This window comes from Perca fluviatilis, chromosome 20 (assembly GCF_010015445.1).
Source record: "Perca fluviatilis chromosome 20, GENO_Pfluv_1.0, whole genome shotgun sequence".
In the NCBI taxonomy this organism is placed as follows: Eukaryota; Metazoa; Chordata; class Actinopteri; order Perciformes; family Percidae; genus Perca; species Perca fluviatilis.
Window position 1 is genome coordinate 34,395,874 of NC_053131.1, and position 27,478 is coordinate 34,423,351.

General features: G+C 40.5%; 1 protein-coding gene across 4 annotated transcripts; it reads left to right on the forward strand.

The window, feature by feature from the left end:
• The first annotated feature begins 1,536 nt into the window (after positions 1-1,536).
• heatr4 (HEAT repeat containing 4) lies at positions 1,537-27,478 on the forward strand. Of its 4 annotated transcripts, none has more exons than XM_039787000.1 (11): positions 1,537-1,595; positions 5,711-6,214; positions 7,931-8,029; positions 9,994-10,178; positions 15,468-15,572; positions 16,631-16,749; positions 17,383-17,566; positions 19,878-19,947; positions 21,045-21,234; positions 26,446-26,524; positions 27,294-27,478. In XM_039787000.1, exons 2-11 carry the CDS (start codon positions 5,776-5,778, stop codon positions 27,453-27,455), a joined length of 1,632 nt encoding a protein of 543 aa, XP_039642934.1. In that variant the 5' UTR covers positions 1,537-1,595; positions 5,711-5,775; the 3' UTR covers positions 27,456-27,478. The 4 variants fall into 4 exon arrangements, with proteins under 4 accessions (XP_039642934.1, XP_039642932.1, XP_039642931.1 ...); XM_039786998.1 differs by having other exon boundaries at positions 1,584-1,610; XM_039786997.1 differs by lacking the exon at positions 1,537-1,595 and adding an exon at positions 1,617-1,901.

Genomic DNA, 27,478 nt, shown 5'->3' on the forward strand with positions numbered 1-27,478 from the left:
GTTGACCAAAACTTAGAAAAAAATATTGAAAAAATATTGAAAAAAAACAACAAAACGTCAGCATTTTTTTTTTTTATATAAAAAATTATCCCAAAATATCTCGAAAAAGGCAACAAAAAAGTCATATAATTGTCCAAAAAAAGGCAACAAAAACTCGGAATGGTAAAACATTACAAAAAGCCCCCCCCCCACTGTACATTATGTCTATGGTTTGACCTGCTCTCCTCTTACCTCTCCTTAATTACTATTTTACAGTTTAATTATTCTTACTGTAAATGAAAACAAAGCAAAATATTGTGATTTCTTTTTCCCCAGTAAATTACTTGTCAATTGCTGCCAGTTTTATGGGTACTATCTAATTAATTTGAGATAGTCTATAACTCATTTTTTTTGGAGAAAATGTCTTATTATTCTGAGAAGAATAAGTCAATATTTTGAAAAAGTTTGTCATTATTGTTGGAAAAGTTCTCATTATAAAGACTTACTTGACTTACTACTTATTTTTTTGTTATCACGTTGGCAAAAATAAGTTTCTATATTGTCCAAAAAGTCAGCACATACAATTATTATTATTTTATACCATGGTCTGGGTGAATACTCGATTCTGATTGGCTGCAGGGTGTCCATTAAAAAGTGATATAGGACACCTAGTAAAGGAGTTCGGTGAAACTGACGCGCTACATTAAATCAATAAGGAAATGTGGATTTATTATTTCCAACTCGTCCTCTGAACACCACAGGATGGCGCTAAAACACACAGGCTGCAAGAAGTCAGTTCTACTGGCCCTCTGGACTGACTCAGTTTCACAGAGAATAATGTTATCTCACATCCCGTTCACTGTTCAGCTCGCTGCTTCAGGCTGCGCCGCTGCACCCTACAGCAACGTTACACATCGCGGATCAAATTCTTCGTAAAAGTCGTTATATTATTTTGGGGACAATGACATGGCTGATGGCTAGCTTGTCTTGTTGTTCAACATACTGTCAAATTATTTTTACTGATTGCCAACTGTACACAATGTTATTGACTTTGGATCTTGCTAGCATAGCGTTAGCTTTCTGGCTCGTAGCTAAACTGAAGGGTTCTATCAGCTGAGCGGACTATATAAATATCTCCGGTTGCTAAGGGAGGCAAGTCGTATCTAAGGTTCTTCCTAATTCCTGGTGGAGAGAATAGAACAACGTTTGCATTGCATATAATAAGAACCTGATGGATAGGAATGATTGTTCCAGGTATTAGTCAAACCGTCAGGCGTAACCAGGGAAACGGAGTTATTGTTTGGATAAACTTTAGATTTCGATTGTAAAACTAATTAAAATATGAACTAATGTTTTAAAAATATGTTATATGGCAAGTGACCATGGTATAAGCGGGTTAATGCCCTTCGAGGTGTCCATTGTCAGGTATTAATGGACTTCGGCGGAGGCTGCGCCGTCGGACGGTTCACGCCTCGCCGTCGTCCATTAATACCTGACAATGGACACCTCGTCGGGCATTAACCCTTACTTATACGAGAGAGCCTCAACCTATGGCCTCAACCACTGTTGCTATGGCGACAACACCAGTCGCAGAGACGGGTGCAAACCCACGTAAGGTAACATTAAACAGCGTATGTTATAGTATCTTGGTTACTGGTGTTTATTTTGTCCCAGTTTAATCGCCCAGTGTTCCTGGTTACTGACCTTATGATATGTTAATAACGTTTTATTTAATACTGACTTTTGGGACACTGTAGGAACTGATGTTAGGGTTAGGAGGTTGTAGCAACAGAGACGGAAAGCGGCGGGAACGTGTTGAATGTTTGTTTACAAAGAAGCTCTCAAAAATGGCGTCAGATCAAACAACGTAAATAGTTTACTTTGCTGAACGTGTGGGAACGAGGCAGCTTTCTTTTGGAGAGGTAAGACATTTGATTTTAACTCTTCAAGGAGCCAGGTACGGTAAGTTAGCAGTTAGGACATATATTGTAGGATTGTATGCGGGTAAAAAAAAAATCCAAACCATATTCCATTAACACAATGTGAAAATGTATATTTGTTTCACTTTTTTACAAATAATTCTCTCCTCACCAAACATGAATTAGGGTTTGTTTTAATCAGGAGGTTTGACTGGTATATTCGGCATACAACAAACACACCTATAATCTCTTATTTTAATTTAATTGTAACGTTTATCCGTACAACCTAGCTATATACACAGCGGAGGTCGGTGACAGAGAGACACGTTAAAAACTACTTTTTCAGAACAAGGTTTGGTGGGTGAAACAAACTCGTTATCTCACAGTATTCGGGTTATTTTCACATCTTAAACGGCAGATTTTAACCCTATTTTAATGCGATTGTAACGTTTTCTTTCCTCTCACTGTTTATTGTTACGCACCAAAAACACCAAGACCAATCCCTTATTAAGTAATCCTGCCTACTCCTGGTTGCTTGGCAACAGTAAACAGAAATTCTCCGGTGCTTATTTCTCGATAAAAGTAACACAATATATGAGATAAAATGCCAAACGTATCAGATATATACAGAAATATGTTGTCCTGAATGTTTTGAATGATTTTCTTTTTTTTTTTTTTTTTTTTTTTGCAAAACACAAAAGCACAAATCTTTGATAAAGTAAAAGATAAATAGCAGTAAAATAAAAAAAAATATGTATATATAAAATTGAAATTGGCACTTAATACATAATGAGAAAAAATAAATACATACATAGAAAACAATATAATGACAATATGAAAAGGAATCAAGGCTATCACATTTCCTTGAAAAAATCTTGCAGTAGATCAGCTATATAAATAGTTTTGTTATTATTAATAATTTGGATAGACTCAAAAAAGTTCCGGAATTCAATTCTGAAGTGAGTAAAAGCTGGTCGAGATTTAGAAAATTTTGCTTTATGGATATGAAATTTACCTTGTAGAATTAATAAGTTGACAATTTTGTGTATTGTTTTGTTTTTGTTATCGTAATTAAAAATAACATATTTTGCTTCCAATTTAATTTCATGGTTCTGTTGAATATTTAAATAGTTTTCAACTTTGTTCCAGAACACCACAGAATATTGACACTCCCAGAATAGATGTATAATAGTTTCTTCTTCAATTTTACAAAATTCACATTTATTATCCACAGCCGCAAATCTTGAAACAAATTTGTTCGTAGGATAAATATTATGCAGTATTTTAAAATGTAATTCTTTCACTTTATTGGGTATAACAGATGTATATACGGTATAGAAGCCATGTTGATTCCCAGTGAATGTTAGAATATAAAGAGTTCCAAACTAATTTCCCCCGTGGAGTGATTTTCCTTTTGCTGTAAAAGCAATTCCTTATATGTTTATTTGTACATTTATGACTTTTAATATTTATTCCATTAACAAAGAAGAACGGATCCAATTCTTGCAATTCTTCTCTTTCAGAGTGACATTTCATTAGTTGAAGAATTTCACTAGGTATAGCATTTATTACCATTTATTACCATTTGGTATTCTTTGTGGGTGATAGGAAATATTTTAGATCTAAGAAATTCCTCATAACTAAGAAGTTGAGCTTCTTCATTTTGTAAGTCTGCAAGAAAAATGATATTCCTATCAACCCAATGTTGTAGATATAAAGACTTATATACTATACTACTATACTATACTATATACTTAATAGTTCTGTGTGGAGAAAAGTTGTGTATAAAACATAATTTTGCAGCGTTAAGCACCTGTTGATGAAATTTAGATAACTTTTGTGATAACTTAATTTCATTATAACTGCATTGTAATATAAATTGGAGGCCTCCCATTTTTCCCAAAAAATGTCTGTGGAATAAAGTACCAAAAGGATTTTGGAGCTTTTAAACATTCTTTTATCCATTTAATTCTAAAGGTATTGATCATATCCACAAAGTCTATTACTTCCATGCCACCTGCATTTCTCAGGGCTGCTAAAATCTCCTTTTTTAAACGATGGCATTTGTTTTTCCAAATAAAATCAATTAAAATGTTATTTATTTCTTTACAGAGGGATTGATGGATAAACAGAGATTGGATAGGGTAAATAAATCTAGAGATTCCATCTGCTTTACTCAGAAGAACCTAACATGGACAGATCTCTCTGAAGCCACATATTGAATATATTTTTAGTTTTTTTGTATTTTGGGCTTGAAATTCTTTTCTTGTCGTTCCTTTAGATCTTTAGAGATATGAATTCCAAGGTATTTAATACTAGATTTCACTGGTATATCACACATAAGAGTTTCATCAGTGTTATACAGACACAAAATTTCACACTTTGAAACATTAAGTCTTAAACCCGATGCCAGAGAAAAGGACTGTATTTCTTTGAGTGAGTTTCCAATTTGTTGTCTATCCTTTAAAAAAAGAACAGTGTCATCTGCTAGTTGAGAAATTTTGATCCCTCTTTCAAAAATCCTTAATCCTTGTAAATCATTACAGTGTAAAATATGTATTGAAAGCATTTCAACAACGATAAGAAACAGAAATGGAGAACAAGGGCAGCCTTGGCGGACTGATCTATAAACTGAGAAGCTTTGGGTGGTATTCGTATAGCCTATAGCATGACACAGCTACTGATGTTTTTATAAAGCATTTTAACACTGGAGATATAATTTTCCCCAAAACCAAAAGATTGAAGTGACCTAAATAAGAATTGGTGCACTACTGTGTCAAATGCCTTATAAAAATCCAACGATAATATCACAGCGTCAGATTCCACATATTCAGAATAATCTATTAAGTCAAGAATCAACCTAATGTTACAGCTTATATGCCGATTAGCCATAAAGCCATTTTGAGTTTCATTTTCATTTATGATTTGACTTAAGCCTTTTTTATATATATATATATATATATATGTGTATGTATATATGAGCTATGTTATATTTGATATGGTATTATTCAATTGGGCGTTGTGCAAAACAGAAGTTATTGACCACAGCATGAGTTAACGGGAAATGTGCAATCATCAAATGAAGTGCGATACGAGGGGGTAGAGGGGGTAGAGGGGGGGGGGGGTTATTGTGTGTGGGTTATTAGATGTTTATTGAAGCACTGAATGAGATAATGTATGATTGTGTTTCTATGTAGGTTAACTGTATGTTTATTGTGTGTTTTATGTGCGATGTGTCGCTATTTTTGTTTCTCTTGAAAGATGAATTTCTCCAACAGGAGAAAATAAAGGCTTATCTTATCTCAGTGTTGAATTCGGTACCCAGCCCTAGATATGTAGTCGGACTCGTATATAGTATTTTTTTTTTAAGCCTCTGACTCTCCCTGTTCATCAGCAACCATCTGAAGTGCAGACACAACTTATTCTCTCTGTAGATCTAGATCACTTGTCTAAACTCAAATCTGGCTTCTCGCAGAGTTTGATCCAGGCAGCAAATCAATTTAGTTTACCAATACATTTTTTTCTGACGTATTTGTCACTTTTTTTTGCCGTTTTTGGCACTTTTTCCAACCTCTTGGGCGCTATTTTTCTATGACAGCTTAGGAACGTTTTCCTTACTTTTTCCAGGACTTTATGTGGACCAAACTGTACGTGAGAAGACTATACGAGACATGGAATAATACAGTCATAGATATTTGACTTTTTGGATTAAATAAAAGCATGTCAGTAAGCTCTACATGTCTGGCTCTTGATGTGTTTCTCATTGTCCAGTGTGGCCCTCAGTGAAGTTGAGTTTGACCCCCCTGATCTAGATCCTGCAGGTGGTGAAACGGATTAACGCTGTGGCTCTGAAGTCTCCTGTCCAGACTCCATCAGGATGCAGAGATCTCAGCGTGTCTACCAGAAGCTTCTGACTGAAGCTGCAGCCAGCCTCAGTTTCTCCCCAGACCTGGTGGTGGCAGGCAGCGTCTCTTTCAACCAGTCCGACTTCCAGCAGTTATTCAGGCCCAGCGGAGCCCTGAAACAGTCCGCCAAGGGGAAGACACAGGAGGGGAAACGTTGTAGACCTGCTCCGAGGCCTCCAGAGCGATGCGGGGGTCTACAGGAGTCTGAGGAACAGGCGCCTGTTGAGCTGCAGACGGCAGAGTCCTGCAGCAGAACCAGGCTGACAGCTGGGCACTGTCCGAAGAGGGCTTCAGGTTTATCCAGACCAGTCCAACAGGACCAGATCATCTTGCAAAAGTCATCAAAGTACCACAAAAACATGCAGAGGTGGTCCTCCAGAGCCCCACAGAGGGGGACTGGCCTGGACAACAGTAAGTTAGGCAGCACTGGTCTTTCTATAGGTTTATTAAAGGTCCAGTGTGTAACGTGTTTAGTTGTCCATTCTCTAAATCTGTGTTGCCTGTTCACCAACTCGTCCTTTTTCATGAATATTTACCTCCACCATCAACTTTTACGAAATTTTACATTTACGTTTGCATGAACTGGGGTAGACGCTCCATATTCATACTCCATCTTAGCTGGTAAGAGACATACAGGACAAACTCTGTGTGTGTGTGTGTGTGTGTGTGTGTGTGTGTGTGTGTGTGTGTGTGTGTGTGTGTGTGTGTGTGTGTGTGTGTGTGTGTGTGTAAGAGAGACATACAGGACATACTGTGTGTGTGTGTGTGTGTGTGTGTGTGTGTGTGTGTGTTAATCTTTTTTTTTTTTGTGTGTGCTGCGTAAGGGACATACAGGATATACTACTGTGTGTGTGTGTGTGTGTGTGTGTGTGTGTGTGTGTAAGAGAGACTACAGGACATCGTGTGTGTGTGTGTGTGTGTGTGTGTGTGTGTGTGTGTGTGTGTGTGTGTGTGCGTGCAAGGGACATACAGGACATACTGTGTGTGTGTGTGTGTGTGTGTGTGTGTATATATGGGACATACAGGACATACTACTGTGTGTGTGTGTGTGTGTGTGTGTGTGTGTGTGTGTGTGTGTGTGTGTGTGTGTGTGTGTGTGTGTATATATGGGACATACAGGACATACTACGGTGTGTTGTGTGTGTGTGTGTGTGTGTGTGTGTGTGTGTGTGTGTGTATATGGGACATAAGGACATACTACTGTGTGTGTGTGTGTGTGTGTGTGTGTGTGTGGTGTGTGTGTGTGTGTGTGTGTGTTTTTTAAAAATACACATATTTTGTGTGTTTGTGTGTTTGTTTTGTGTGCAAGGACATACAGGACATACTTTGTGGTGTGTGTGTGTGTGTGTGTATATATGGGACAACAGGACATACTACTGTGTGTGTGTGTGTGTGTGTGTGTGTGTGTGTGTGTGTGTGTGTGTGTGTGTATATATGGGACATACAGGACATACTACTGTGTGTGTGTGTGTGTGTGTGTGTGTGTGTGTGTGTGTGTGTGTGTGTGTGTGTGTGTGTGTGTGTGTATATATGGGACATACAGGACATACTACTGTGTGTGTGTGTGTGTGTGTGTGTGTGTGTGTGTGTGTGTGTGTGTGTATATGGGACATACAGGACATACTACTGTGTGTGTGTGTGTGTGTGTGTGTGTGTGTGTGTGTGTGTGTGTGTGTGTGTGTGTGTGTGTGTGTGTGTGTATATGGGACATACAGAACATACTCCACCTTTCCTGTTTTCTCTGTCACATGATAAACTCCCAGCTGCTGCTAACAGGTATCGTAGCTTCCCGGCCCCCGGTAGCAAGTTAGAAGAAGGAAACATGGAGGAGCACACATATTCAAAATCCAAATTTCAGGAACAGGAGTCTCCTTCTTCTTCTTCTCCCAGAATAAGAAAAAGGAGATTGAAAAGAGCTGAAAAGAGAGCGGCTTTTTGTAAGCGTGAAGGCTACCGTAGCTGTAATACCTACTGTGAAAGAGAGTTGATTGATATATGATCTCAACGCTAGACGGGAGAAACTCCCACACACTGGACCTTTTTAAAAATAATAAAATAAGAATGTTGTTAACTGGTAAGAGAGGAAATTAATTGATTCTTTTAGCTGCTGTTTAACCACAACAACAGTTTCCACAGAGAGCCTGAAGACAGACCGGTCTGATCCTGTAGACCCCGTCCAGACTGAAGTCCTCCCCACCTGCAGCAGACCAACGTCTCCACAGTCAGGTAGAAAACTGCACAAAGCTCTGTGTGACAGATAACTCTATGTTTTTCGCAGATTTAGTCTGCGCCTACAGCGGCACCTAGAAGCCCAGTTTGGACCAAAGATTTGCAACGAGACAAAACCGTTTTAGAGCGCTGCGGGAACAGTTTCAGCTCGACTCAGACCAGCTGGTGGCGTGGCTGCGACTCAGCTGGTCGAGTCTCCAGAGGCTGGTTTTACAACGTAAGAGACGTCTCCTCAGTGTTTCCCACACAGACTATTGTGTGGCGGTGTGCCTCGCTATCAACACCGGCCGCCGCACGTTGCATTTCGTTATTAATTTATGTTTTAAACGCTATTTAAAACACGTTCTGCATTTCATTTCCCTGCTCTCCTCTGTCTCTCTCACTTGTGTCTCGCTCATACACACACACAGACACACACAGACACACACACACACACAGACACACACACACACACACACACAGACACACACACACACACACACACACACACACACACACACAGACACACACACACAACACAGACACACACACACACACACACAGACACACACACACACACACACACACACACACACACACACAGACACACACACACACAAGAACACACACACACACAGACACACACACACACACACACACACACACACACACACACACACACACAGACACAGACACAACCACACAAAACACACACAACACACACAGACACACAAACAACACACACACAGACACACACACACACACACACACACACACACACACACACACACACACAAACACACACACACACACAGACACACACACACACACACACACACACACACACAACACACAACACACACACAGACACACAACAAAACACCACACAATACACACAAAACACAAACACACAACAACACAACACAAACACACACACAACAAAACACCAAAAACACACACACACAAAAACACACACAGACACAATACCAACACACAACACACACAACAACACATAATACCAACACACACACACACAACACAACCACACACAACTCACACAATACCACACAACAAAAACACAACAACAATAACACAACACCAATACCACACACAACACACACACATACACACAATAACACACACACAACACAACACACACACACACACACACACAGACACACAGCGGTGTTTTTTGTGTTTTAGCCCCCAACGCCACCTTCCAGGCAGCGCGGCAATGGTAATGTTCAGGTTAGCTGCCTGTAAGGCGACACTGGGGGCTTAAAACACCATCGAGCCCACCGTGCACTCAGCGTCTGTCTCCATCAAGGAGAGAAGACAGCTGGCGAAATTCACAAGTTCACCTAAGGTTGGTATCTCTATCTGGTGAACACCTTCACACAATCACACGTTCACAATCACCGAGCCGACTCTCAGCAAACCAGCGATTGCGCCCGCTTTAGAAAGTTAACTAGTCGCAAGTTTGCGGTAAAATGCAGTTGGGTTGTCGAGGTGAAAACACCATATGTAGCAGCTGTGAATCAAATAAACATATTATAACTAATGTTATGTCATTTTTTTTTTACTCTTACACTGAATGTTTCCTGCTTCAATCCAGATGAGTATTGAAAAGTATTTTTGTGTTGAGGAGGAGGACCAGCCTGAACCGGAGCTATCAGTCTGACACAGAGCTCAACAGTCCCACCAGTGGAACTAGTTATGTTATTACTTTGTTTACAATATTTTCAGGCTTCAACCAGTGTAAGACAGGGTCAGGGAGAGAGAGAACGAGAGATTTGTTAGGTATTAAAGTAGGAGAGGAGGACAGCATCCAGCAGCGTGTCCTCCTCAGTTTTTGATACTTGATTGTTACGAAAATAAGTTAACCAAGCTTTTGTCCTTTGCTGCTTAATGAAGGTGAGAAGTGCCTCCGTTATAACCCGAGCTTGTTGGCCTGCTGTCCCTGTGTGTTTGATATTGTGCAGGTTTGGATCCTGACAGCTGGTTGGCAGCACAGCGTGCAGCTCTGGACGGAGACTACAGTCACAGCGTCATCCAGAGACTCGTAGCTCAACTCTTCCTCTGCCGGGACGAGCAGACAGACAGAGAGGAACAAGCTGTCGACAGCCAGCTGGTTGTTCCACTGCTGAGCTTCATCAGCAGCCAGACGGTCAGAGCCTCTGTCTGTCTGTCTGTCTGTCTCTCTCTGTCTGTCTGTCTGTCTCTCTCTGTCTGTCTCTTTCTCTCTCCCTGTCTGTCTGTCAGCCTCTCTGTCTGTCTGTCTCTCTCCCTGTCAGTCTGTCTCTCTGTCTCTATCTCTCTCCCTGTCTGTCTCTCTGTCCAGCTTTTATTTTATTTATTTTTTTATTTTATTTTTCAGCACAATGCACATTTGATGAACATAAAAAATGTAAATGTAAAAAATGCCAATTTCCATCTGCAGTCCATCAAGCAGGTTAAAGAGCACAAAAGATATACAGTAGTAAAACGGAGACGCAATTCATTAGTACGCTCCACAGGGCTAATACGGTACAACATACAGTTAGAGGTGGTAGCACGTTTGGTTAGCTCTAAGCCACACCTTTACCTGGCTCTTAAAGGTGGCCAGAGTGGGACATTCCCTTATAATTGGGGGTAGTGTGTTCCATAATGCACTACCTTTAATAGATAGTGCATTATGGCTGAAGGAGGTTTTTCTAAGAGGAACCTCACTGTCCCTGTTTACAACAGCTCTGCTGATCCGAGTCTGTCTGTATTTAATAAACTCTAACAGAGGGGGTGGCACCAAGCTTTATAAACTAAAGTGATGGTTCGGAGTAATTCACCCTAGGGTCCTTTGCACCATGACCTCAAGCCAAACACACCCCCAGAAGCTTTTTTCACCTGGGTCTTACATTGGGAGAGTTAGCGTAGAGTAGCGTTATCAGCTGAATAGCTTAGCGCAGGGGCTAAAGGATCCACGTTTGTATCTCTAAATGACCCCACTAATAATGCCCGAAATTATACCAAACGTCTACAAGTAGTACAAATAGGTTATGCTCTCATAAAACGATGGATTGTAAAGTTTGTAAGTACACCAGAAGTTTATGTAAATAACACTTGCCTGCTGGCTTCTGCTCTCTGCTGCTGTTGTTGCTGCTGTGAGACGAGTGCTTAGGGCCGTCTACAAATTACAACACCGAAAAGAGATGCAACAAAAATATTTATTAATTTAACTTTTTTTTTTAAGTAAGTGCTGTAGTATAACTAGCAGGAGACAAGTAATAATTGAGGTAAGTTTGGAGACATTACCTTATTTAATCATTGAATTAATAAATATTTTTGTTGTATCTTTTCGGTGTAGTAATTTGTAGACGGTCCCTAAGCACTCGTCTAACTGCAGGCAGCAGCAGCAGCAGCAGCGAGAGCAGAAGCCAGCAGGCAAGTGTTCATAAACTTCTGGTGACGTAAAACTTTCCAATCCATCGTTTTATGAGAGCATAACCTATATAACTACTACGTAGGACGTTTGTATATCATTTTGGGCATTATTAGTGGGGTAACTTACAAGATACAAACGTGGGTCCATTAGCACCTGCGCTAAGCTATTCAGCGGCTAACGCTACTCTAGCTAACTCTCCCAATGTTAGACCCAGGTGAAAAAAGCTTCTGGGGGGGTGTTTGGCTTGAGGTCATGGTGCAAAGGACCCTAGGGTGAATTACTCCGAACCATCACTTTAAGCATACTGTGAACACCGCTGCGATTGTTCGGTGGCGACTCTGACCCAAGCTGGGCCAGTTTATCCTCTAATGTAGAGGTTCTCAATATTTTTTTTTTCAATAATGTTCCCCACAGTTTTTTTAAGACATGTACCCCCTGACCAGCGTGAATAATTTTTGGTAGAAAAAAAAAAAAAGTCTATAAAGATGAAGGATACGGCGATGTCAGCGATAGTAAACTACAGCCTTGGACCTGGAAAACATTTAAATACTGATGGAAAGAGGAGACAAAAACGGATGGAAAAAAGACAGTAGAAAGAAGGAAGAAAGGCAAGAATGGGTCAAAACAAACGACAAAACCTTCCAAAAACAGTGACCATAAAAAGACAGCAGAAGTATCCCTAGGGGGACACGTACCCCCTGTAGTCCTCCAGAGTACCCCTAGGGGGACAGGTTACCCTGCAGTCCTCCAGAGTACCCCTAGGGGGACACTTACCCCCTGTGGTCCTCCAGAGTACCCCTAGGGGGACAGGTACCCCTGCAGTCCTACAGAGTACCCTTAGGGGGACACGTACCCCCTGCAGTCCTCCAGAGTACCCCCTGCAGTCCTCCAGAGTACCCCCTGCAGTCCTCCAGAGTACCCCTAGGGGAACACTTACCCCCTGCGGTCCTCCAGAGTACCCCTAGGGGGACACGTACCCCCTGCAGTCCTACAGAGTACCCCCTGCAGTCCTACAGAGTAACCCTAGGGGGACAGGTACCCCCTGCAGTCCTACAGAGTACCCCTAGGGGGACAGGTACCCCCTGCAGTCCTACAGAGTAACCCTAGGGGGACAGGTACCCCCTGCAGTCCTACAGAGTACCCCTAGGGGGACAGGTACCCCCTGCAGTCCTACAGAGTAACCCTAGGGGGACAGGTACCCCCTGCAGTCCTACAGAGTACCCCCTGCAGTCTTCCAGAGTACCCCTAGGGGACACGTACCCCCTGCAGTCCTCCAGAGTACCCCTAGGGGGACAGGTACCCCCTGCGGTCCTCCAGAGTACCCCCTGCAGTCCTCCAGAGTACCCCTAGGGGGACACTTACCCCCTGCAGTCCTACAGAGTACCCCCTGCAGTCCTCCAGAGTACCCCCTGCAGTCCTCCAGAGTACCCCTAGGGGGACACTTACCCCCTGCAGTCCTACAGAGTACCCCCTGCAGTCCTCCAGAGTACCCCTAGGGGGACACTTACCCCCTGCAGTCCTCCAGAGTACCCCCTGCAGTCCTCCAGAGTACCCCCTGCAGTCCTCCAGAGTACCCCTAGGGGGACACTTACCCCCTGCAGTCCTCCAGAGTACCCCCTGCAGTCCTCCAGAGTACGGACCCCTAGGGGAAAACCTTACCCCTGCAGTCCTCCAGGGTACCCCCTGCAGTCCTCCAGAGTAACCCTAGGGGGACACGCATTCCCCCTGCAGTCCTCCAGAGTACCCCCTGCAGTCCTCCAGAGTACCCCTAGGGGGACACTTACCCCCTGCAGTCCTCCAGAGTACCCCCTGCAGTCCTCCAGAGTACCCCTAGGGGGACACTTACCCCCTGCAGTCCTCCAGAGTACCCCCTGCAGTCCTCCAGAGTACCCCTAGGGGGACACTTACCCCCTGCAGTCCTCCAGAGTACCCCCTGCAGTCCTCCAGAGTACCCCTAGGGGGACACTTACCCCCTGCAGTCCTCCAGAGTACCCCTAGGGGGACACTTACCCCCTGCAGTCCTCCAGAGTACCCCTAGGGGGACACTTACCCCCTGCAGCAAGTGTATCTTGCTGCAGCCTGCGGGAAGTCAGACATTTTTTTTTGCTTACGTTACTCCCCAAACACTCGAACGGACCAAGGCAGCCTGGTAGCATTTTTTACTATGAAGGAAATTATTTGGATAAATGCCATGTTTTCATTTTGAATCTTTTAATTTTATTTGAAAATGTTATATCCATAAATGTAAATGATCTGAAAGAAAACCGAATATTCACCAATTCAAAAATGAAGTGAAATTATATTTTTAAACTTTAAAATGACAAATAAGAAAGCCATCCAGACTCTGAACATTTACAATTAACACCTCTTTAATGTAAATTTAATGCGCCCCTTTTTCATGTATGTATGTTTGAATTTAATGTTTTCAATGTGTTTATGTATCTGTACTTGAATAATAGTTTTTAGAAAAGCCTTGTTTCACATTAGATAGAAACTGATGATGTAGGCTAAACACAAACGATATTTCATGCTACAGTTAAGTTTTCATGTGGTTAGTGTAATTGGTCCCGTGTACTTTTTCGTTTTGATTTCCGATTTTTGAAACAATATCCAAATTTGAAAAATTGGTCATTTTAAAGCTAGTTAATATTGATGACAATGTGTTAAAACGGAAAACGAGCCATATTTCATTTAATTTAGCCCTCAAAAGTAGAATGGTGTGTTGTTTGGATATGGACTTTAATATTAACAGCAAGAATTCAGTCTCCATTACAACCAAATGTACAAAGGTGCTTCTGGTTCATTAACAGGTGAACCAGAAGCATACTACTATTCTAATAAAATTAGAATATCGTGCAAAAGTTCATTTATTTTAGTAATTCAACATAAAAGGTAAAACTAATATATTATATAGACTTATTACACGCAAAGCGAGATATTTCAAGCCTGTATTTGTTATAATTTTGATGATTATGGCTTACAGTTTATGAAAACCCTCAGAAAATGTGAATATTGTGAAAAGGTCCAATATTGTAGGCTCAAAGTGTCCCACTCTAATCAGCTAATTAATCCAAAACACCTGCAAAGGGTTCCTGAGCCTTTAAACGGTCTCTCAGTCTGGTTCAGTAGAATGCTTCAGTAGATGCTCCTCGGATATTCGGCTTCACTCAGTGACCTGCACAGTAACACACCTAATGTAAGGATTTCAAAAGGTCGAACACACATACAGATGTCTAGATACAGTAAAATAGCTACGTGATTACCGTTGTATCTGAGGGTTGAAGTTGCATTTTAGTGCAGTGCAAGTTGCTGCTGTGGTTTAGCTGAAGCTAACGCAGCCTGAGCTTTCACGTTACAATATAAAAGGTGTTGAGCGTTGACTTAGCTGGCACGCAAACAGTTAATTTACATGTCTACGAGCATGTTAGCAAACTACACCAAAAAAAAAAAAACAAAAAAAAAAAAAAAAAAAAAGAAAAAAAAAAACCCCATACTTTTTAGCATTGGCTAATTAGCAACCTGCCTGCCATTAGATGTTAGCTTCCGAGCTAGTTAGCAGCTAGCCCCAGAAGTTTATGAAAACAAGGCTTTCACCGGAGCAGTCTTACATTCCGAACCACTCTTTTCGTTTCAAAATCGCAAAAGCAAATGAACGAAAAAGTACACGGGCCCAATTACCGGTCACTGTTGTTGCATGAAATGTCGTTTGTGTTTAGCCTACATCCGTTTCTATCACCTAATGTGAAACAAGAGGCTAAATCAGCTTCTCTACTGTCTTGGTCTGTTCGAGCGTATGGGGAGTGACGTAGGCAAAAAAATAAATAAATGACTGACTTGGATGTGGGCAGGGCTTGATGGCCTTCCCGCAGGCTGCAGCAAGATGCTCCTCCCCTGCAGTCCTCCAGAGGACCCCTAGGGGGACACGTACCTCCTGCAGTCCTCCAGAGTACCCCTAGGGGGACACGTACCCCCATTTGAGAAACACTGCTCTAATGTGACTCATCTATAACCGGTCTCCATCCTGGTTTCCTCCTGCAGACTCTTGTGCGCTCGCTGCTGGCTGAGAAGCTCAACAGCTCTGACTGGAGGGACAGACTGATATCCTGTAGTACACTCGGCAGCCTCAAAGGACCCACTAACAAGGTAAAGACACCAGGCTGCCCCTGGCTCCAGTCAAAGGGTAGTTTCTGTGTTTCAGTGGGTCCAGTATTAAGCGAGAACGCTGTAACCAGGCAGCCATGAACCAGGCCGCAAAGTAACCCTACAGGACAGATGTTCAGCATCAGTCAGCGTCCACTAAAAGTTCTGTTTTTGCCGCTGACAGACTCAGATTATTATTCTAAGTGTCTGACAACATTATGGGATGGATCCCTACAGAGATAGACCTTTTAGTTAAAGAGTAAGATCCTTTTAGTTTAACATGAAACAGCCCCGAAATCACCATCACCAAACTCCACCAGACTCCATGTAAATAATCAGGACTTTTAGCGTGTATAGAGCCAGCATATCTCCACCAGACTCCATGTAAATAATCAGGACTTTTAGTGTGTATAGAGCCAGCATATCTCCACCAGACTCCATGTAAATAATCAGGACTTTTAAGCGTATTAGAGCCAGCATATCTCCACCAGACTCCATGTAAATAATCAGGACTTTTAGCGTGTATAGAGCCAGCATATCTCCACATGTAAATGGGTGAATTAAGGGTTTATTTCAACCAAACCAGAGTGGTGATTGTTGGAACAGTGGAAAGATGAACCAAGACGGCTTTTGATAGTTTTATTTAGTTTCTGTCCACTTTGAATGAAGTGTGTTTTACGATGATAAAAGTCCTGATTATTTACATGGAGTCTGGTGGAGTTTGGTGATGGTGATTTCGGGGCTGTTTCATGTTAAACTAAAAGGATCTTACTCTTTAACTAAAAGGTCTGTCTCTGTAGGGATCCATCCCATAATGTTGTCAGACACTTAGAATAATAATGTGAGTCTGTCAGCAGCAACAACAGAACCTTTAGTGACTCTAACTGCTGCTGAACATTAGTCCTGTAGGGTTAAATTACAGCTTGGTTCTGGTTTAATACTGGACCAGTTTCACAGATTGTTGTTCACATCAGACACAAAAACATGGGAAAATAGGGTCCAGATTATAAAAAAAACAAACCAAAGTTAGCCTTTGACTCTGAGTTACGGTTCTGTTTCAGGATGTGGTGCAGAAGCTGAGCGACCTGATGTGTAGCGACCACAGTGACACAGTCCGCCTCGCTGCTGCCGAGACGCTCATGAAGCTGGGGAAGATGCACCAAGTCCACACTGAGCTCAGGTGCTGCAGGAAACTACAGTTAGCACTACATGCTAACTACCATAAAGGAGGCAGCTTCTGCTCTGATTAGTTTTATTTTACACACAAAAAAACAGTATCTTTTGTTATCTTATTTCATTTATCTATCTACATATCTACCCACCTTCCTACCTTCATATTTATCTATCTCTCTCTCTATCTCTCTATCTCTATCTATCTAATCATCTATCCATCCATCCATCTACCCACCTTCCTATCTACCCATATATCTATCTATCTACCCATATATCTATCTATCTATCTATCTGTCTATCTACCCACCTTCCTGTCTACCCATATATCTATCGATCTATCATCTATCCACCCTCCTATCTACCCATATACATATCTATCTATCTATCTATCTGTCTATCTACCCACCTTCCTGTCTACCCATATATCTATCGATCTATCATCTATCCACCTTCCTATCTACCCATATATATATCTATCTATCTATCTATCTGTCTATCTACCCACCTTCCTGTCTACCCATATATCTATCGATCTATCATCTATCCACCCTCCTATCTACCCATATATCTATCTATCTATATATCTATCTCCCTATCTATCTACCTACCTACCTACCTACCTACCTATCTACCTACCTAGGTTAAAGTTTGAGGAGGGGCAGGGTCTCCAGGGCCGGATGGAGGCTCTGGGTCTAATCAGCCATCTGAAGTTAACGACAGCGACGCTGCTGGAGCCGCTCGTCAGCTGCCTCGGTGATGAGTTCACTGCCGTCCGTAAACAAGCCTGTCTGACAGCGGCTTCTCTGCTGCTGAAGGACGACACGGTGAGAGAGGAGCAAGATAGTTATTGGGTTACGTATAATGTCCGTAGAGAAGGGCTGCAGCTACCGAGCAGTTTTCATGGATGAGTAGTTGGGTCTCTAAAATGTGGATCAGTGTTTCCCAAAAAGCCCAAGATGACGTCCTCACATGTCTTGTCTTGTCCACAACTCAAAGATATTCAGTTTCCTGTCCCAGAGGAGAGAAGACACTAGAATATATTCATCATTTAACACGCTGACATCACACAAGTTTACCTGTTCTATCATAAATTAATAGGGATGCACCGAATCCAGATTTTTTGGGGTTTCGGCCGAATCCTGAACCCCCTGGTTGAGATGGTGCTGACTCCTCCTCCCATCCTCAGTCCATGAACCCAGTAAACACATGAATGAAGTAAACAGGGACTGTCCTTCCTTTGCCGTACCTGAAGTTGCTGCATTCTGGCTGCTGTCTGGAGATTCCTTCGTGCACAACTCGTATTCTTTCAGATGTTTCAGACCAGATGTTGTAACAGCGGCCATGTTGTGTATAGTTTAGGGTCCTCGCCACCACCAGACCAATCAGCATTGAACAGACTGAACATGTAGCTGGACTTGAACGGCCTTCTTTTGACTGAAAGTTCTGCCAAACTACAACTTGTTCTGCTCACCAGTTCCATGTCCACTTCCTCACAGCCTGCTGCATTGAACGCTCCACCTACGTAAACACCTTCCCGTAATCAACGGCGCCGTCACTACGGCGACCAGCGTAGCGCGCCGAGTGCAAGCGTAGGGTTTGGTTCCCTGGGAAAAAATTCTAAGGTTCAGCAGAAACCCAACCCAGTCAAAAAGCCCAATATTCAGCCCAATCAGAAGCCCAAATCTGGATTCGGTGCATCCCTGGAAATTATATATATATGTAGGGTTGGGCATCGAGAAACGATTCCTACTTGGAATCGTTTCTTTATTGGAATCATTTGAATCATTTGGAGGATTTGGTTTCAAATCTGATCACGGGTTCCTAATTTAACATGCGCAAGTTTGGGTTTCCGTAGCGACCAGGCACTTGTTGTGTTGCAGCCATGGAGCACAGTAAGCCATACCTGTCAAGTTTTGGATTTGAAAATAAGGGACATTTTCCGGCGCCCACCGCGAGCAGTCCCCCAACCAGGCTCCAGTATCCCTTACATTTTAAGACAGGTGCACAAGAAAGCTAAAATCACCACTTGATGCAGAATGCTGAAAACATTTACAATTTATAATATTGCTTGTCTTTAGATTTACATTTTATTTTCATTCCACACATTCTTTTCATTTCATATTGCTTTTCTTTTACAGTTTTTCTTTTCATTTCACATAACTTTTCTTTACTCTTTTAGTGAGTTATTGTACAAATGTGTTGCAGACTTTGCATTCTTTAAGACTGTTTTAGGAAGGAGTGTATTAGTGGGCGGGGCCAGAGCGGTTCATGTTACCTGAGAGTAGAGCGCAAACAGTTCTGTTGTCTAACGTCCTCCTATTCTCTGGAACAATCTTACGTACCATGCTAAACACCCTTTCTGAACTCTCATTGCTGTGGGGAATGCAGAGTAAAGCCTTCAGAAGTTTTGGCAGCGCACCGTCTCTGTCGTAGCGTCCATCATCATCTGACCTCACACACTGACCTCGCCACAACTGCCACCTACAGCACCTGTAGTAGGCAGTACTACGTACCTGTAGTAGGCTACTGCAGGTGGCAGTTATCGCGAGGCTAGTGACAGAGCTCAGATTGGGAATGTTTTTTGTTTTTTACTCCGCTCTGGCCCGGGGTATTATTATTTTTTAATAACGCAGGTTAAAATACGGGAGATTTACGGGAAAATACTAATACGGGAGGACGGCAGGAAAGAAGACTAAAATACGGGATACTTGACAGGTGTGCAGTAGCGCTCTGCGGGGGCTTTATTTTAAAATACTACCCGTCACAAAAAACAAAAAAAAAAATTCGAAAGAAGACGCTTGCAATGTGCAAAAAAAAATTTTTGAATGATAGGAAAAAAAATTTTAACTTTACGTTGAAAAAGCCCCGTCAAACTGCAACCCACCCTTGAATCAAAATAAAACTTTCCTCTTATTTGTGATGACCCGTTTCAACTCCACCCCTCAAAGAATCAGAATCGAGAATCAATAAGAACCGGAATCAAAAGGAAGAATCAGAATCAGAATCGTTAATATCCAAACGATGCCCAACCCTATGTATATGATTATCAGTAATATTTGACAACAAATTGATTAATCTCAGCAGCTGTACTGTAGTTTGTTGTGAGAATGAATGAAGGTGTTTTCTGGCTGACAGGTGGTGAAGCGTCTGCTGCAGGTGGTGGAGAACGACGCAGCTCGAGATGTTCGACTGTCGGCCATCAGAGGTGAATATTCTGCCAAATACAACACAAATGGAAAGAAGTTGCAAAACACATAGTCTTCTTAAATTCAGTTTCTTAAAGGCTTCAAATGAGAATGAGGGAATGAGAGGAGGAAACGCCAGAGCAGGGGGAATGAAGGGAACCCAGAGCAGGGGAAAGGGAACCCAGGCAGGGAATGGGCAGAGAGGGGAGGGAACCAGGAGGGAATGAGAGGGGAAAACACCAGAGCAGGGGGAATGAGAGGGGAAACGCCAGAGCAGGGGGAATGAGAGGGGAAACACCAGAGCAGGGGGAATGAGGGGGACACCAGGCAAGAGCGGGGAAAGAGGGGGAACACCAGAGCAGGGGGAATGAGAGGAAACACCAGAGCAGGAATGAGAGGAAACACCAGAGCAGGGGGAATGAGGAGGAAACACCAGGGCAGGGGAATGAGAGGGAAACACCAGAGCAGGGGGGAATGAGAGGGGGAAACACCAGACAGGGGAATGAGGGGGGGAACACCAGAGCAGGGGAATGAGGGGAAACACCAGAGCAGGGGGGGAAGAGGGGGAACACCAGAGCAGGGGGAATGAAGGGGAAACACCAGAGCAGGGGGGAATGAGAGAGGGAAACACCAGAGCAGGGGGAATGAGAGAGGGAAACACCAGAGCAGGGGGAACGAGAGGGGGAAACTTTTTTCCGCCTTGACAAATTAAAAAATTTGATCTTTAAACTGTTTTTAAATTTTCAGTTTTTTATTCCGAGGATCAGAAATTTAGAAAATTACTAAATTGCGTCTGAGCTCCAATTATTCAATACAACCATGGAAGTCTCTCCCTCGTTCCGCCTAGCTACACACACACACACACACACACACACACACACACACACACACACACACACACACTCAAAACCATCAGTTGCACCTCTAACCCCCAAAGTCTATCCAGTTTCTTTATTTTGGTCCATATTCCACAAAGTAGTGGAAGAGGATACCATGGCAGTATTGAATAATTGGATTAAAACAATGAAAGTGTAGCAGTATGAATGTGTCTGTTGTGCTAACAGAATCTCAGCTGATGAACCTGTTGTTGTTGTTGTTGTTGTTGTTGTGGCTGCAGCAGTGGATGCGTTGGGTTTGTCCTCCCTGGACGTGCAGGAGACGCTGCTACGCTGTGTGGAGACGGAGGAGGAGGCGGAGCTTCGTCTGGCTGCCTGCCGCCTGCTGCTCAGCGCCGGCGTGCCCTCCGCCAGGCTGCAGGACTTCCTGCTGCAGCGCGTCAACGTCGAGTCTGACTGGCTGGTCTGCAGGTAAACACACAATATATATATATACACACATATATAACCAAACACACAATATATAACCAAACACACAATATATATATATATACACACATATATAACCAAACACACAATATATAACCAAACACACAATATATATATATATACACACATATATAACCAAACACACAATATATAACCAAACACACAATATATATATACACACATATATAACCAAACACACAATATATAACCAAACACAATATATATATACACACATATATAACCAAACACACAATATATATATACACACATATATAACCAAACACACAATATATAACCAACACACAATATATATATACACACATATATAACCAAACACACAATATATATATACACACATATATAACCAAACACACAATATATAACCAAACACACAATATATATATACACACATATATAACCAAACACACAATATATATATACACACATATATAACCAAACACACAATATATAACCAAACACACAATATATATATACACACATATATAACCAAACACACAATATATATATACACACATATATAACCAAACACACAATATATAACCAAACACACAATATATATACACACAATATATAACCAAACACACAATATATATATATACACACATATATAACCAAACACACAATATATATATACACACATATATAACCAAACACACAATATATATATACACACATATATAACCAAACACACAATATATAACAAAACAACATATATATATATACACACATATATAACCAAACACACAATATATATATACACATATATAACCAAACACACAATATATATATACACACATATATAACCAAACACAATATATATATATATATATAACACATATATAACAAACACACAATATATATATACACACATATATAACCAAACACACAATATATAACCAACACACAATATATATATATACACACATATATAAACACACAATAACCAAACACACAATATATATATACACACATATATAACCAAACACACAATATATAAAAACACACAATATATATATACACACATATATAATAAACACACAATATATATATATACACATATATAACCAAACACATAATATATACCAAACACACAATATATATATACACATATATAATAGACACACAATATATAAACACACAATATATATATACACACATATATAACCAACACACAATATATATAACACACAATATATATATACACATATATAATAACACACAATATATAATAACACACAATATATACACATATAAACCAAGGCACACAATATATATATACACATATATAATACGCACACAATATATAACTAAACACACAATATATATATACACATATATAACCAAACACACAATATATATATACGCACATATATAATAAACACACAATATATAAAGCACACAATATATATATACACACATATATAAAGAACACACAATATATATATAACACATATATAACTAAGACACACAATATATATACACATATATAACACACAATATATATATAAACACACAATATATTATACACACATATATAATCAAACACACAATGTATATACAACATAACCAAACACACAATATATATAGACACACAATATATATATATACACACATATATAACCAAACACACAATATATAATAAACACACAATATATATATACACACATATATAATAAAACACACAATATATAACAAACACACAATATATATATAACACATATATAACTAAACACACAATATATATACACACATATATTAACACACAATATATATAAACACACAATATATATACACACATATATAATAGACACAATATATAATAAACACAATATATATATATACACACATATATAATACGCACACAATATAATAAGACACACAATATATATGTACACATATATATAACACACACAATATATAACTAAACACACAATATATATATACACACATATATAACTAAACACACAATATATATATATACACACATATATAACCAAACACAATATATATATACACACATATATAACCAAACACACAATATATATATACACATATATAACCAAACACACAATATATAATAAACACACAATATATATACACACAATATAATATACACACAATATATATATACACACATATATATTACCAAACACACAATATATATACACACACACATATAACCAAACACACAATATATAACCAAACACACACACTATATAACCAAACATATATATACACACATATATAACCAAACACACACACACATATATAACCAAACACACAATATATATATACACACACATATATAACCAAACACACAATATATATATATATATATATATATACACACATATATAACCAAACACACACACACACACATATATAACCAAACACACAATATATATATATATATACACATATATATTAACCACACAATATATAACCAAACACACAATATATATATATACACATATATAACAACACACAATATATATATAGAACACACAATATATATATACACATATATATTAGGCTTACACAATATGTATATGCATATGTAATAGGCACTTTAATGTAATGGAGCACACAATGTATGTGTATGTATGTATGCACATGTATGACCAAAGGCACAGTGTATGTGAGTACACAGTGTATGTATGCACATATGTAACCAGGACACACAGTTCTCTCTTTCCTTCCCCTCTCTTCCTATCTCTCTTTCCTTCCCTATACTCTCTTTCCTTTCCCTATCTCTCTTCCTACTCCTTTCTCTCTTTCCTGTCTCTTTCCTATACCTGCTTTCCTTCTCTCTCTCCTATCTCTCCTTCCCTATCTCTCTTTCCTTCCCTGTCCTGCCTATCTCTCTTTCCTTCTCTCCTTCCCCTCCTTTCCTTCTCTCTCTCTTTCCTTTCCTATCTCTTTCCTTCCCTATCTCTCCTTCCTATGTCCATTCTTTATTCCATTCCATTTATCCATCCTTACCTGGGCTCCATCAGTCTCATTCCCCTCTCTTTCATTCCATTCCCTCCATTTCCTTATCATTTGTCATGGCAGCTCCCCTAAGGGCTTTCCTAGGTTTCAGACAAACGCTGCCTTGTGTCTTCTATTCCAGTGCAGTCATAAGTCTGTCATTTCAATCTGTCCATGCTCCATTTCAACTAAGATGTGCCTACAGGAGGCTTCAAGCACTGCTTTTTATTACAAGGCTACATTAAACTCTTTCATTTCTTCTGCTCAGGATATTCCTCCTTCGGCACCTCAGGGGCTCACTAAGATTATGCTTTTATTTCTGGGGCTGGGCTACCATATATGCTATTTCTTTCTATGGATCTGCGTTCTTCCTTCCTTCCTCAAGTGTCTCCATTTGGATGTCGTTTCCTTATCTTTCTGGGTCAACTCCTCTTTGCCTCCTCCTGTGTCCATGCTGCGCTCTGTCTCTCCCGCTCTGTGCCTCTCTCTTTCTTGTCTTCCTCTGGCTGCTCTGTCTGTCTGTCTGTCTCTCTCTGGCTGTCTCTGCCTGTGTGCCTCTCTCTTGTCTGTCTCCTCTGTCTCTCTCTCTCTCTTGTCTCTCTCTTCTCTCTCTCTTCTCTCTCCGTCTCTCTCTCTCTGTCTCTGTCTGCTCTCTCTCTCTCCTCTCTCTGTCTCTCTCTCTCTCCTGTGTCTGTCTCTGTCTCTCTCTCTCTCTCTCTGTCTCTCTCTGCTCTCTCTCTCTCTCTCTTGATTCTGACCACCTGATGTATCTGCACTATGAGACCACATGTCATGGCGCCTGATATGTGGACCACACATATGTATGGGGCCTATGGTACATATGTGATCATGTCTCAAGGCACATGTGTGTATGAGCACACACTGATGGTGACCAGACATATGACAGACACATATGACCTGTAGTGTCTCAGACACACTATGATAAGACATGTATATAACAGGCGCACACATATGACAAGACATATGTAACAGAATATGATCGAGACACACACAATGTAACAGAGCCACACACATGTATGAAGGTATATGACAGGCGTTATGTACTAGGCAGTATGACCAACGCACACAACTGTATGACATAGGCACACAAAGGCATATATACCACGTTATATATACCATAGGCATGCTATATGATGGAGACATGTATAACCAAGGCAATATACGGTTCGGTCCGGGATGATCATAGGCAAGATGTCAACGTTTCTTTTGCTGTTATATTTTTGTTGAGGTTTTTGTCGCTTTCATTTCTGTAAAATATTTTGGGATTGACAACATTTTTTTGACGTTTGTCGCTTTTTCGACTTCCAATATTTCCTTTACATTTTGGATGTTTTTCTGATGTTTTTGTTTTTCGGACGTTTTTTCTCTCATTATCTTTTAACTTCCGTCATTCAGACCGCCGGCTGGCGCCCCGAGCGTTCCCCTATCCTGCCTATAATACGCCCAGCCCTGTTGTATAACCAAATAATAAGATCCGGTATTAAAGTGCCCATATTATGAAAAAAAACACTTTTTCTGGTGATTTGGGGTGTTATTTTGTGTCTCTGGTGCTTCCACACACATACACACTTTGAAAAACATCCATCCATGGTGTTCTGAGTGAGATCCGGTTTCTGAATGTGTCCTGCCTTCAGTCTCCTGGTGAGCTGGTCAACATCTGCACGGCTTGTGACATCACTAGCCGAAACGAGCTGGCTAACCGCAACCGTTAGCATCCTAGCGCTAGCATGCTAGCTCGTTCTCAATAGCGAAGCACTGCTGCGACACACACTAGTTCACCATAATCTCCAGAAGAACTACTTCCATGTGCTCCCTGGTTTAGAAGAAGTCTCCCAGCTGATCCTGCCTTGGAACTGACTGAAGTTGGAGAAACAGCCTTTCTTTTACTGTCTATGGAGCTAGCTGACATGATCTACCATCTGAGCTACTGAGCATGTGCGAGTGCAATCAAAGATAGTACAGAAGAAGAAGAGAGGTCTCACTCTGTAGCTAAAACAGAGACCTGAACACAGGGTGAAAAGAGGAGCTTCAGCAATGTGCAGTACAACTAAAATATGGTGTTTTTTGAAAATTAAACCATGTAAACCTATTCTGGTACAACCTTAAAATACAATTATGAACCAGAAAATGAGCAGAATATGGGCGCTTTAATATTTTAATATTTTAATATCGTGTGTTCAGGACGATGAAGGAAATGCTGCGTCTGTGTGACGGCGGCCAGCAGGAAGATCTCTGCCCGCTGCACTCAGTCAGCCTGCAGGTAACACTTCTCCTTCTGACGCATTAAACTCTCCTTCTGTTCCACGGTTGGGTCGCTTTTTTAAAACATTTCTGTTTAGTTTTTTCAATGTTTCTGTAAATGTTTGAGTTTTCTGTCACTTTTTCAATGTTTTTGTCAGTTTTAACAAATCTTTTGTCGCTTTTGTTCAATATTTCTGTAATTGTTTTAGATTTTTGGTGCTTTTTTTCAAAATTTTTGTCACTTTTTTTCGGGGTTTGTTGTCGTTTTTTTTTTAAACATTTTAGTTTTTGTTTTTTTGGTCACTTTTCGAGGGTTTTGTCACTTTTATCAAGTTCTTTGTTGTTTGTTAAATATTTCTGTAATTTTTTGACATTTTTGTCAAATTTGTTGAGGTTTTTGTCCCATTTTTAGATTTATTTCGCCTTTTTTTCGATGTTTCTGTAAATGTTTGAGATTTCGGTCGCTTTTTCAACGTTTTTGTCAGTTTTAACAAATCTTTTGTTGCTTTTGTTCAATATTTCTGCAATTATTTTCGATTTTTAGTGCTTTTTTTCAAAAAAAAATAGATTTTTTTAGAGGTTTTGTGGCTCATTTAGAATGTTTTTTCAAGTATTTGTAAGTGATTGTTGCTTTTTTCAACTTCATTTAACTTTATTTTACGTTTTTGTCATTTTTTTTTAGTTTTTCTGTTGCTTTTTTCAACATTTTTGTCACTTTTTCGAGGTTTCCATTTCTTTTTGAGGTGTTTGAGGCTCATTCCGAATGTTTTTGGTTGTTGTGGCTGCAGGTGAAGCGTCTGTGTGAGAAGAGAGTGATCACGGAGAAGCTGCTGCTGCTGGAGAAGCTGCAGGCCGGAGGAAAGCGGCGCCTCGGCCGCGGGACGTTAGCGCGGCTGCTGAGTCAGCAATACAAGATCGGTTCCCACGAGACAGCTGATCGGGATAAATAAAGGTTCAGGTTCCTCCACGCTAA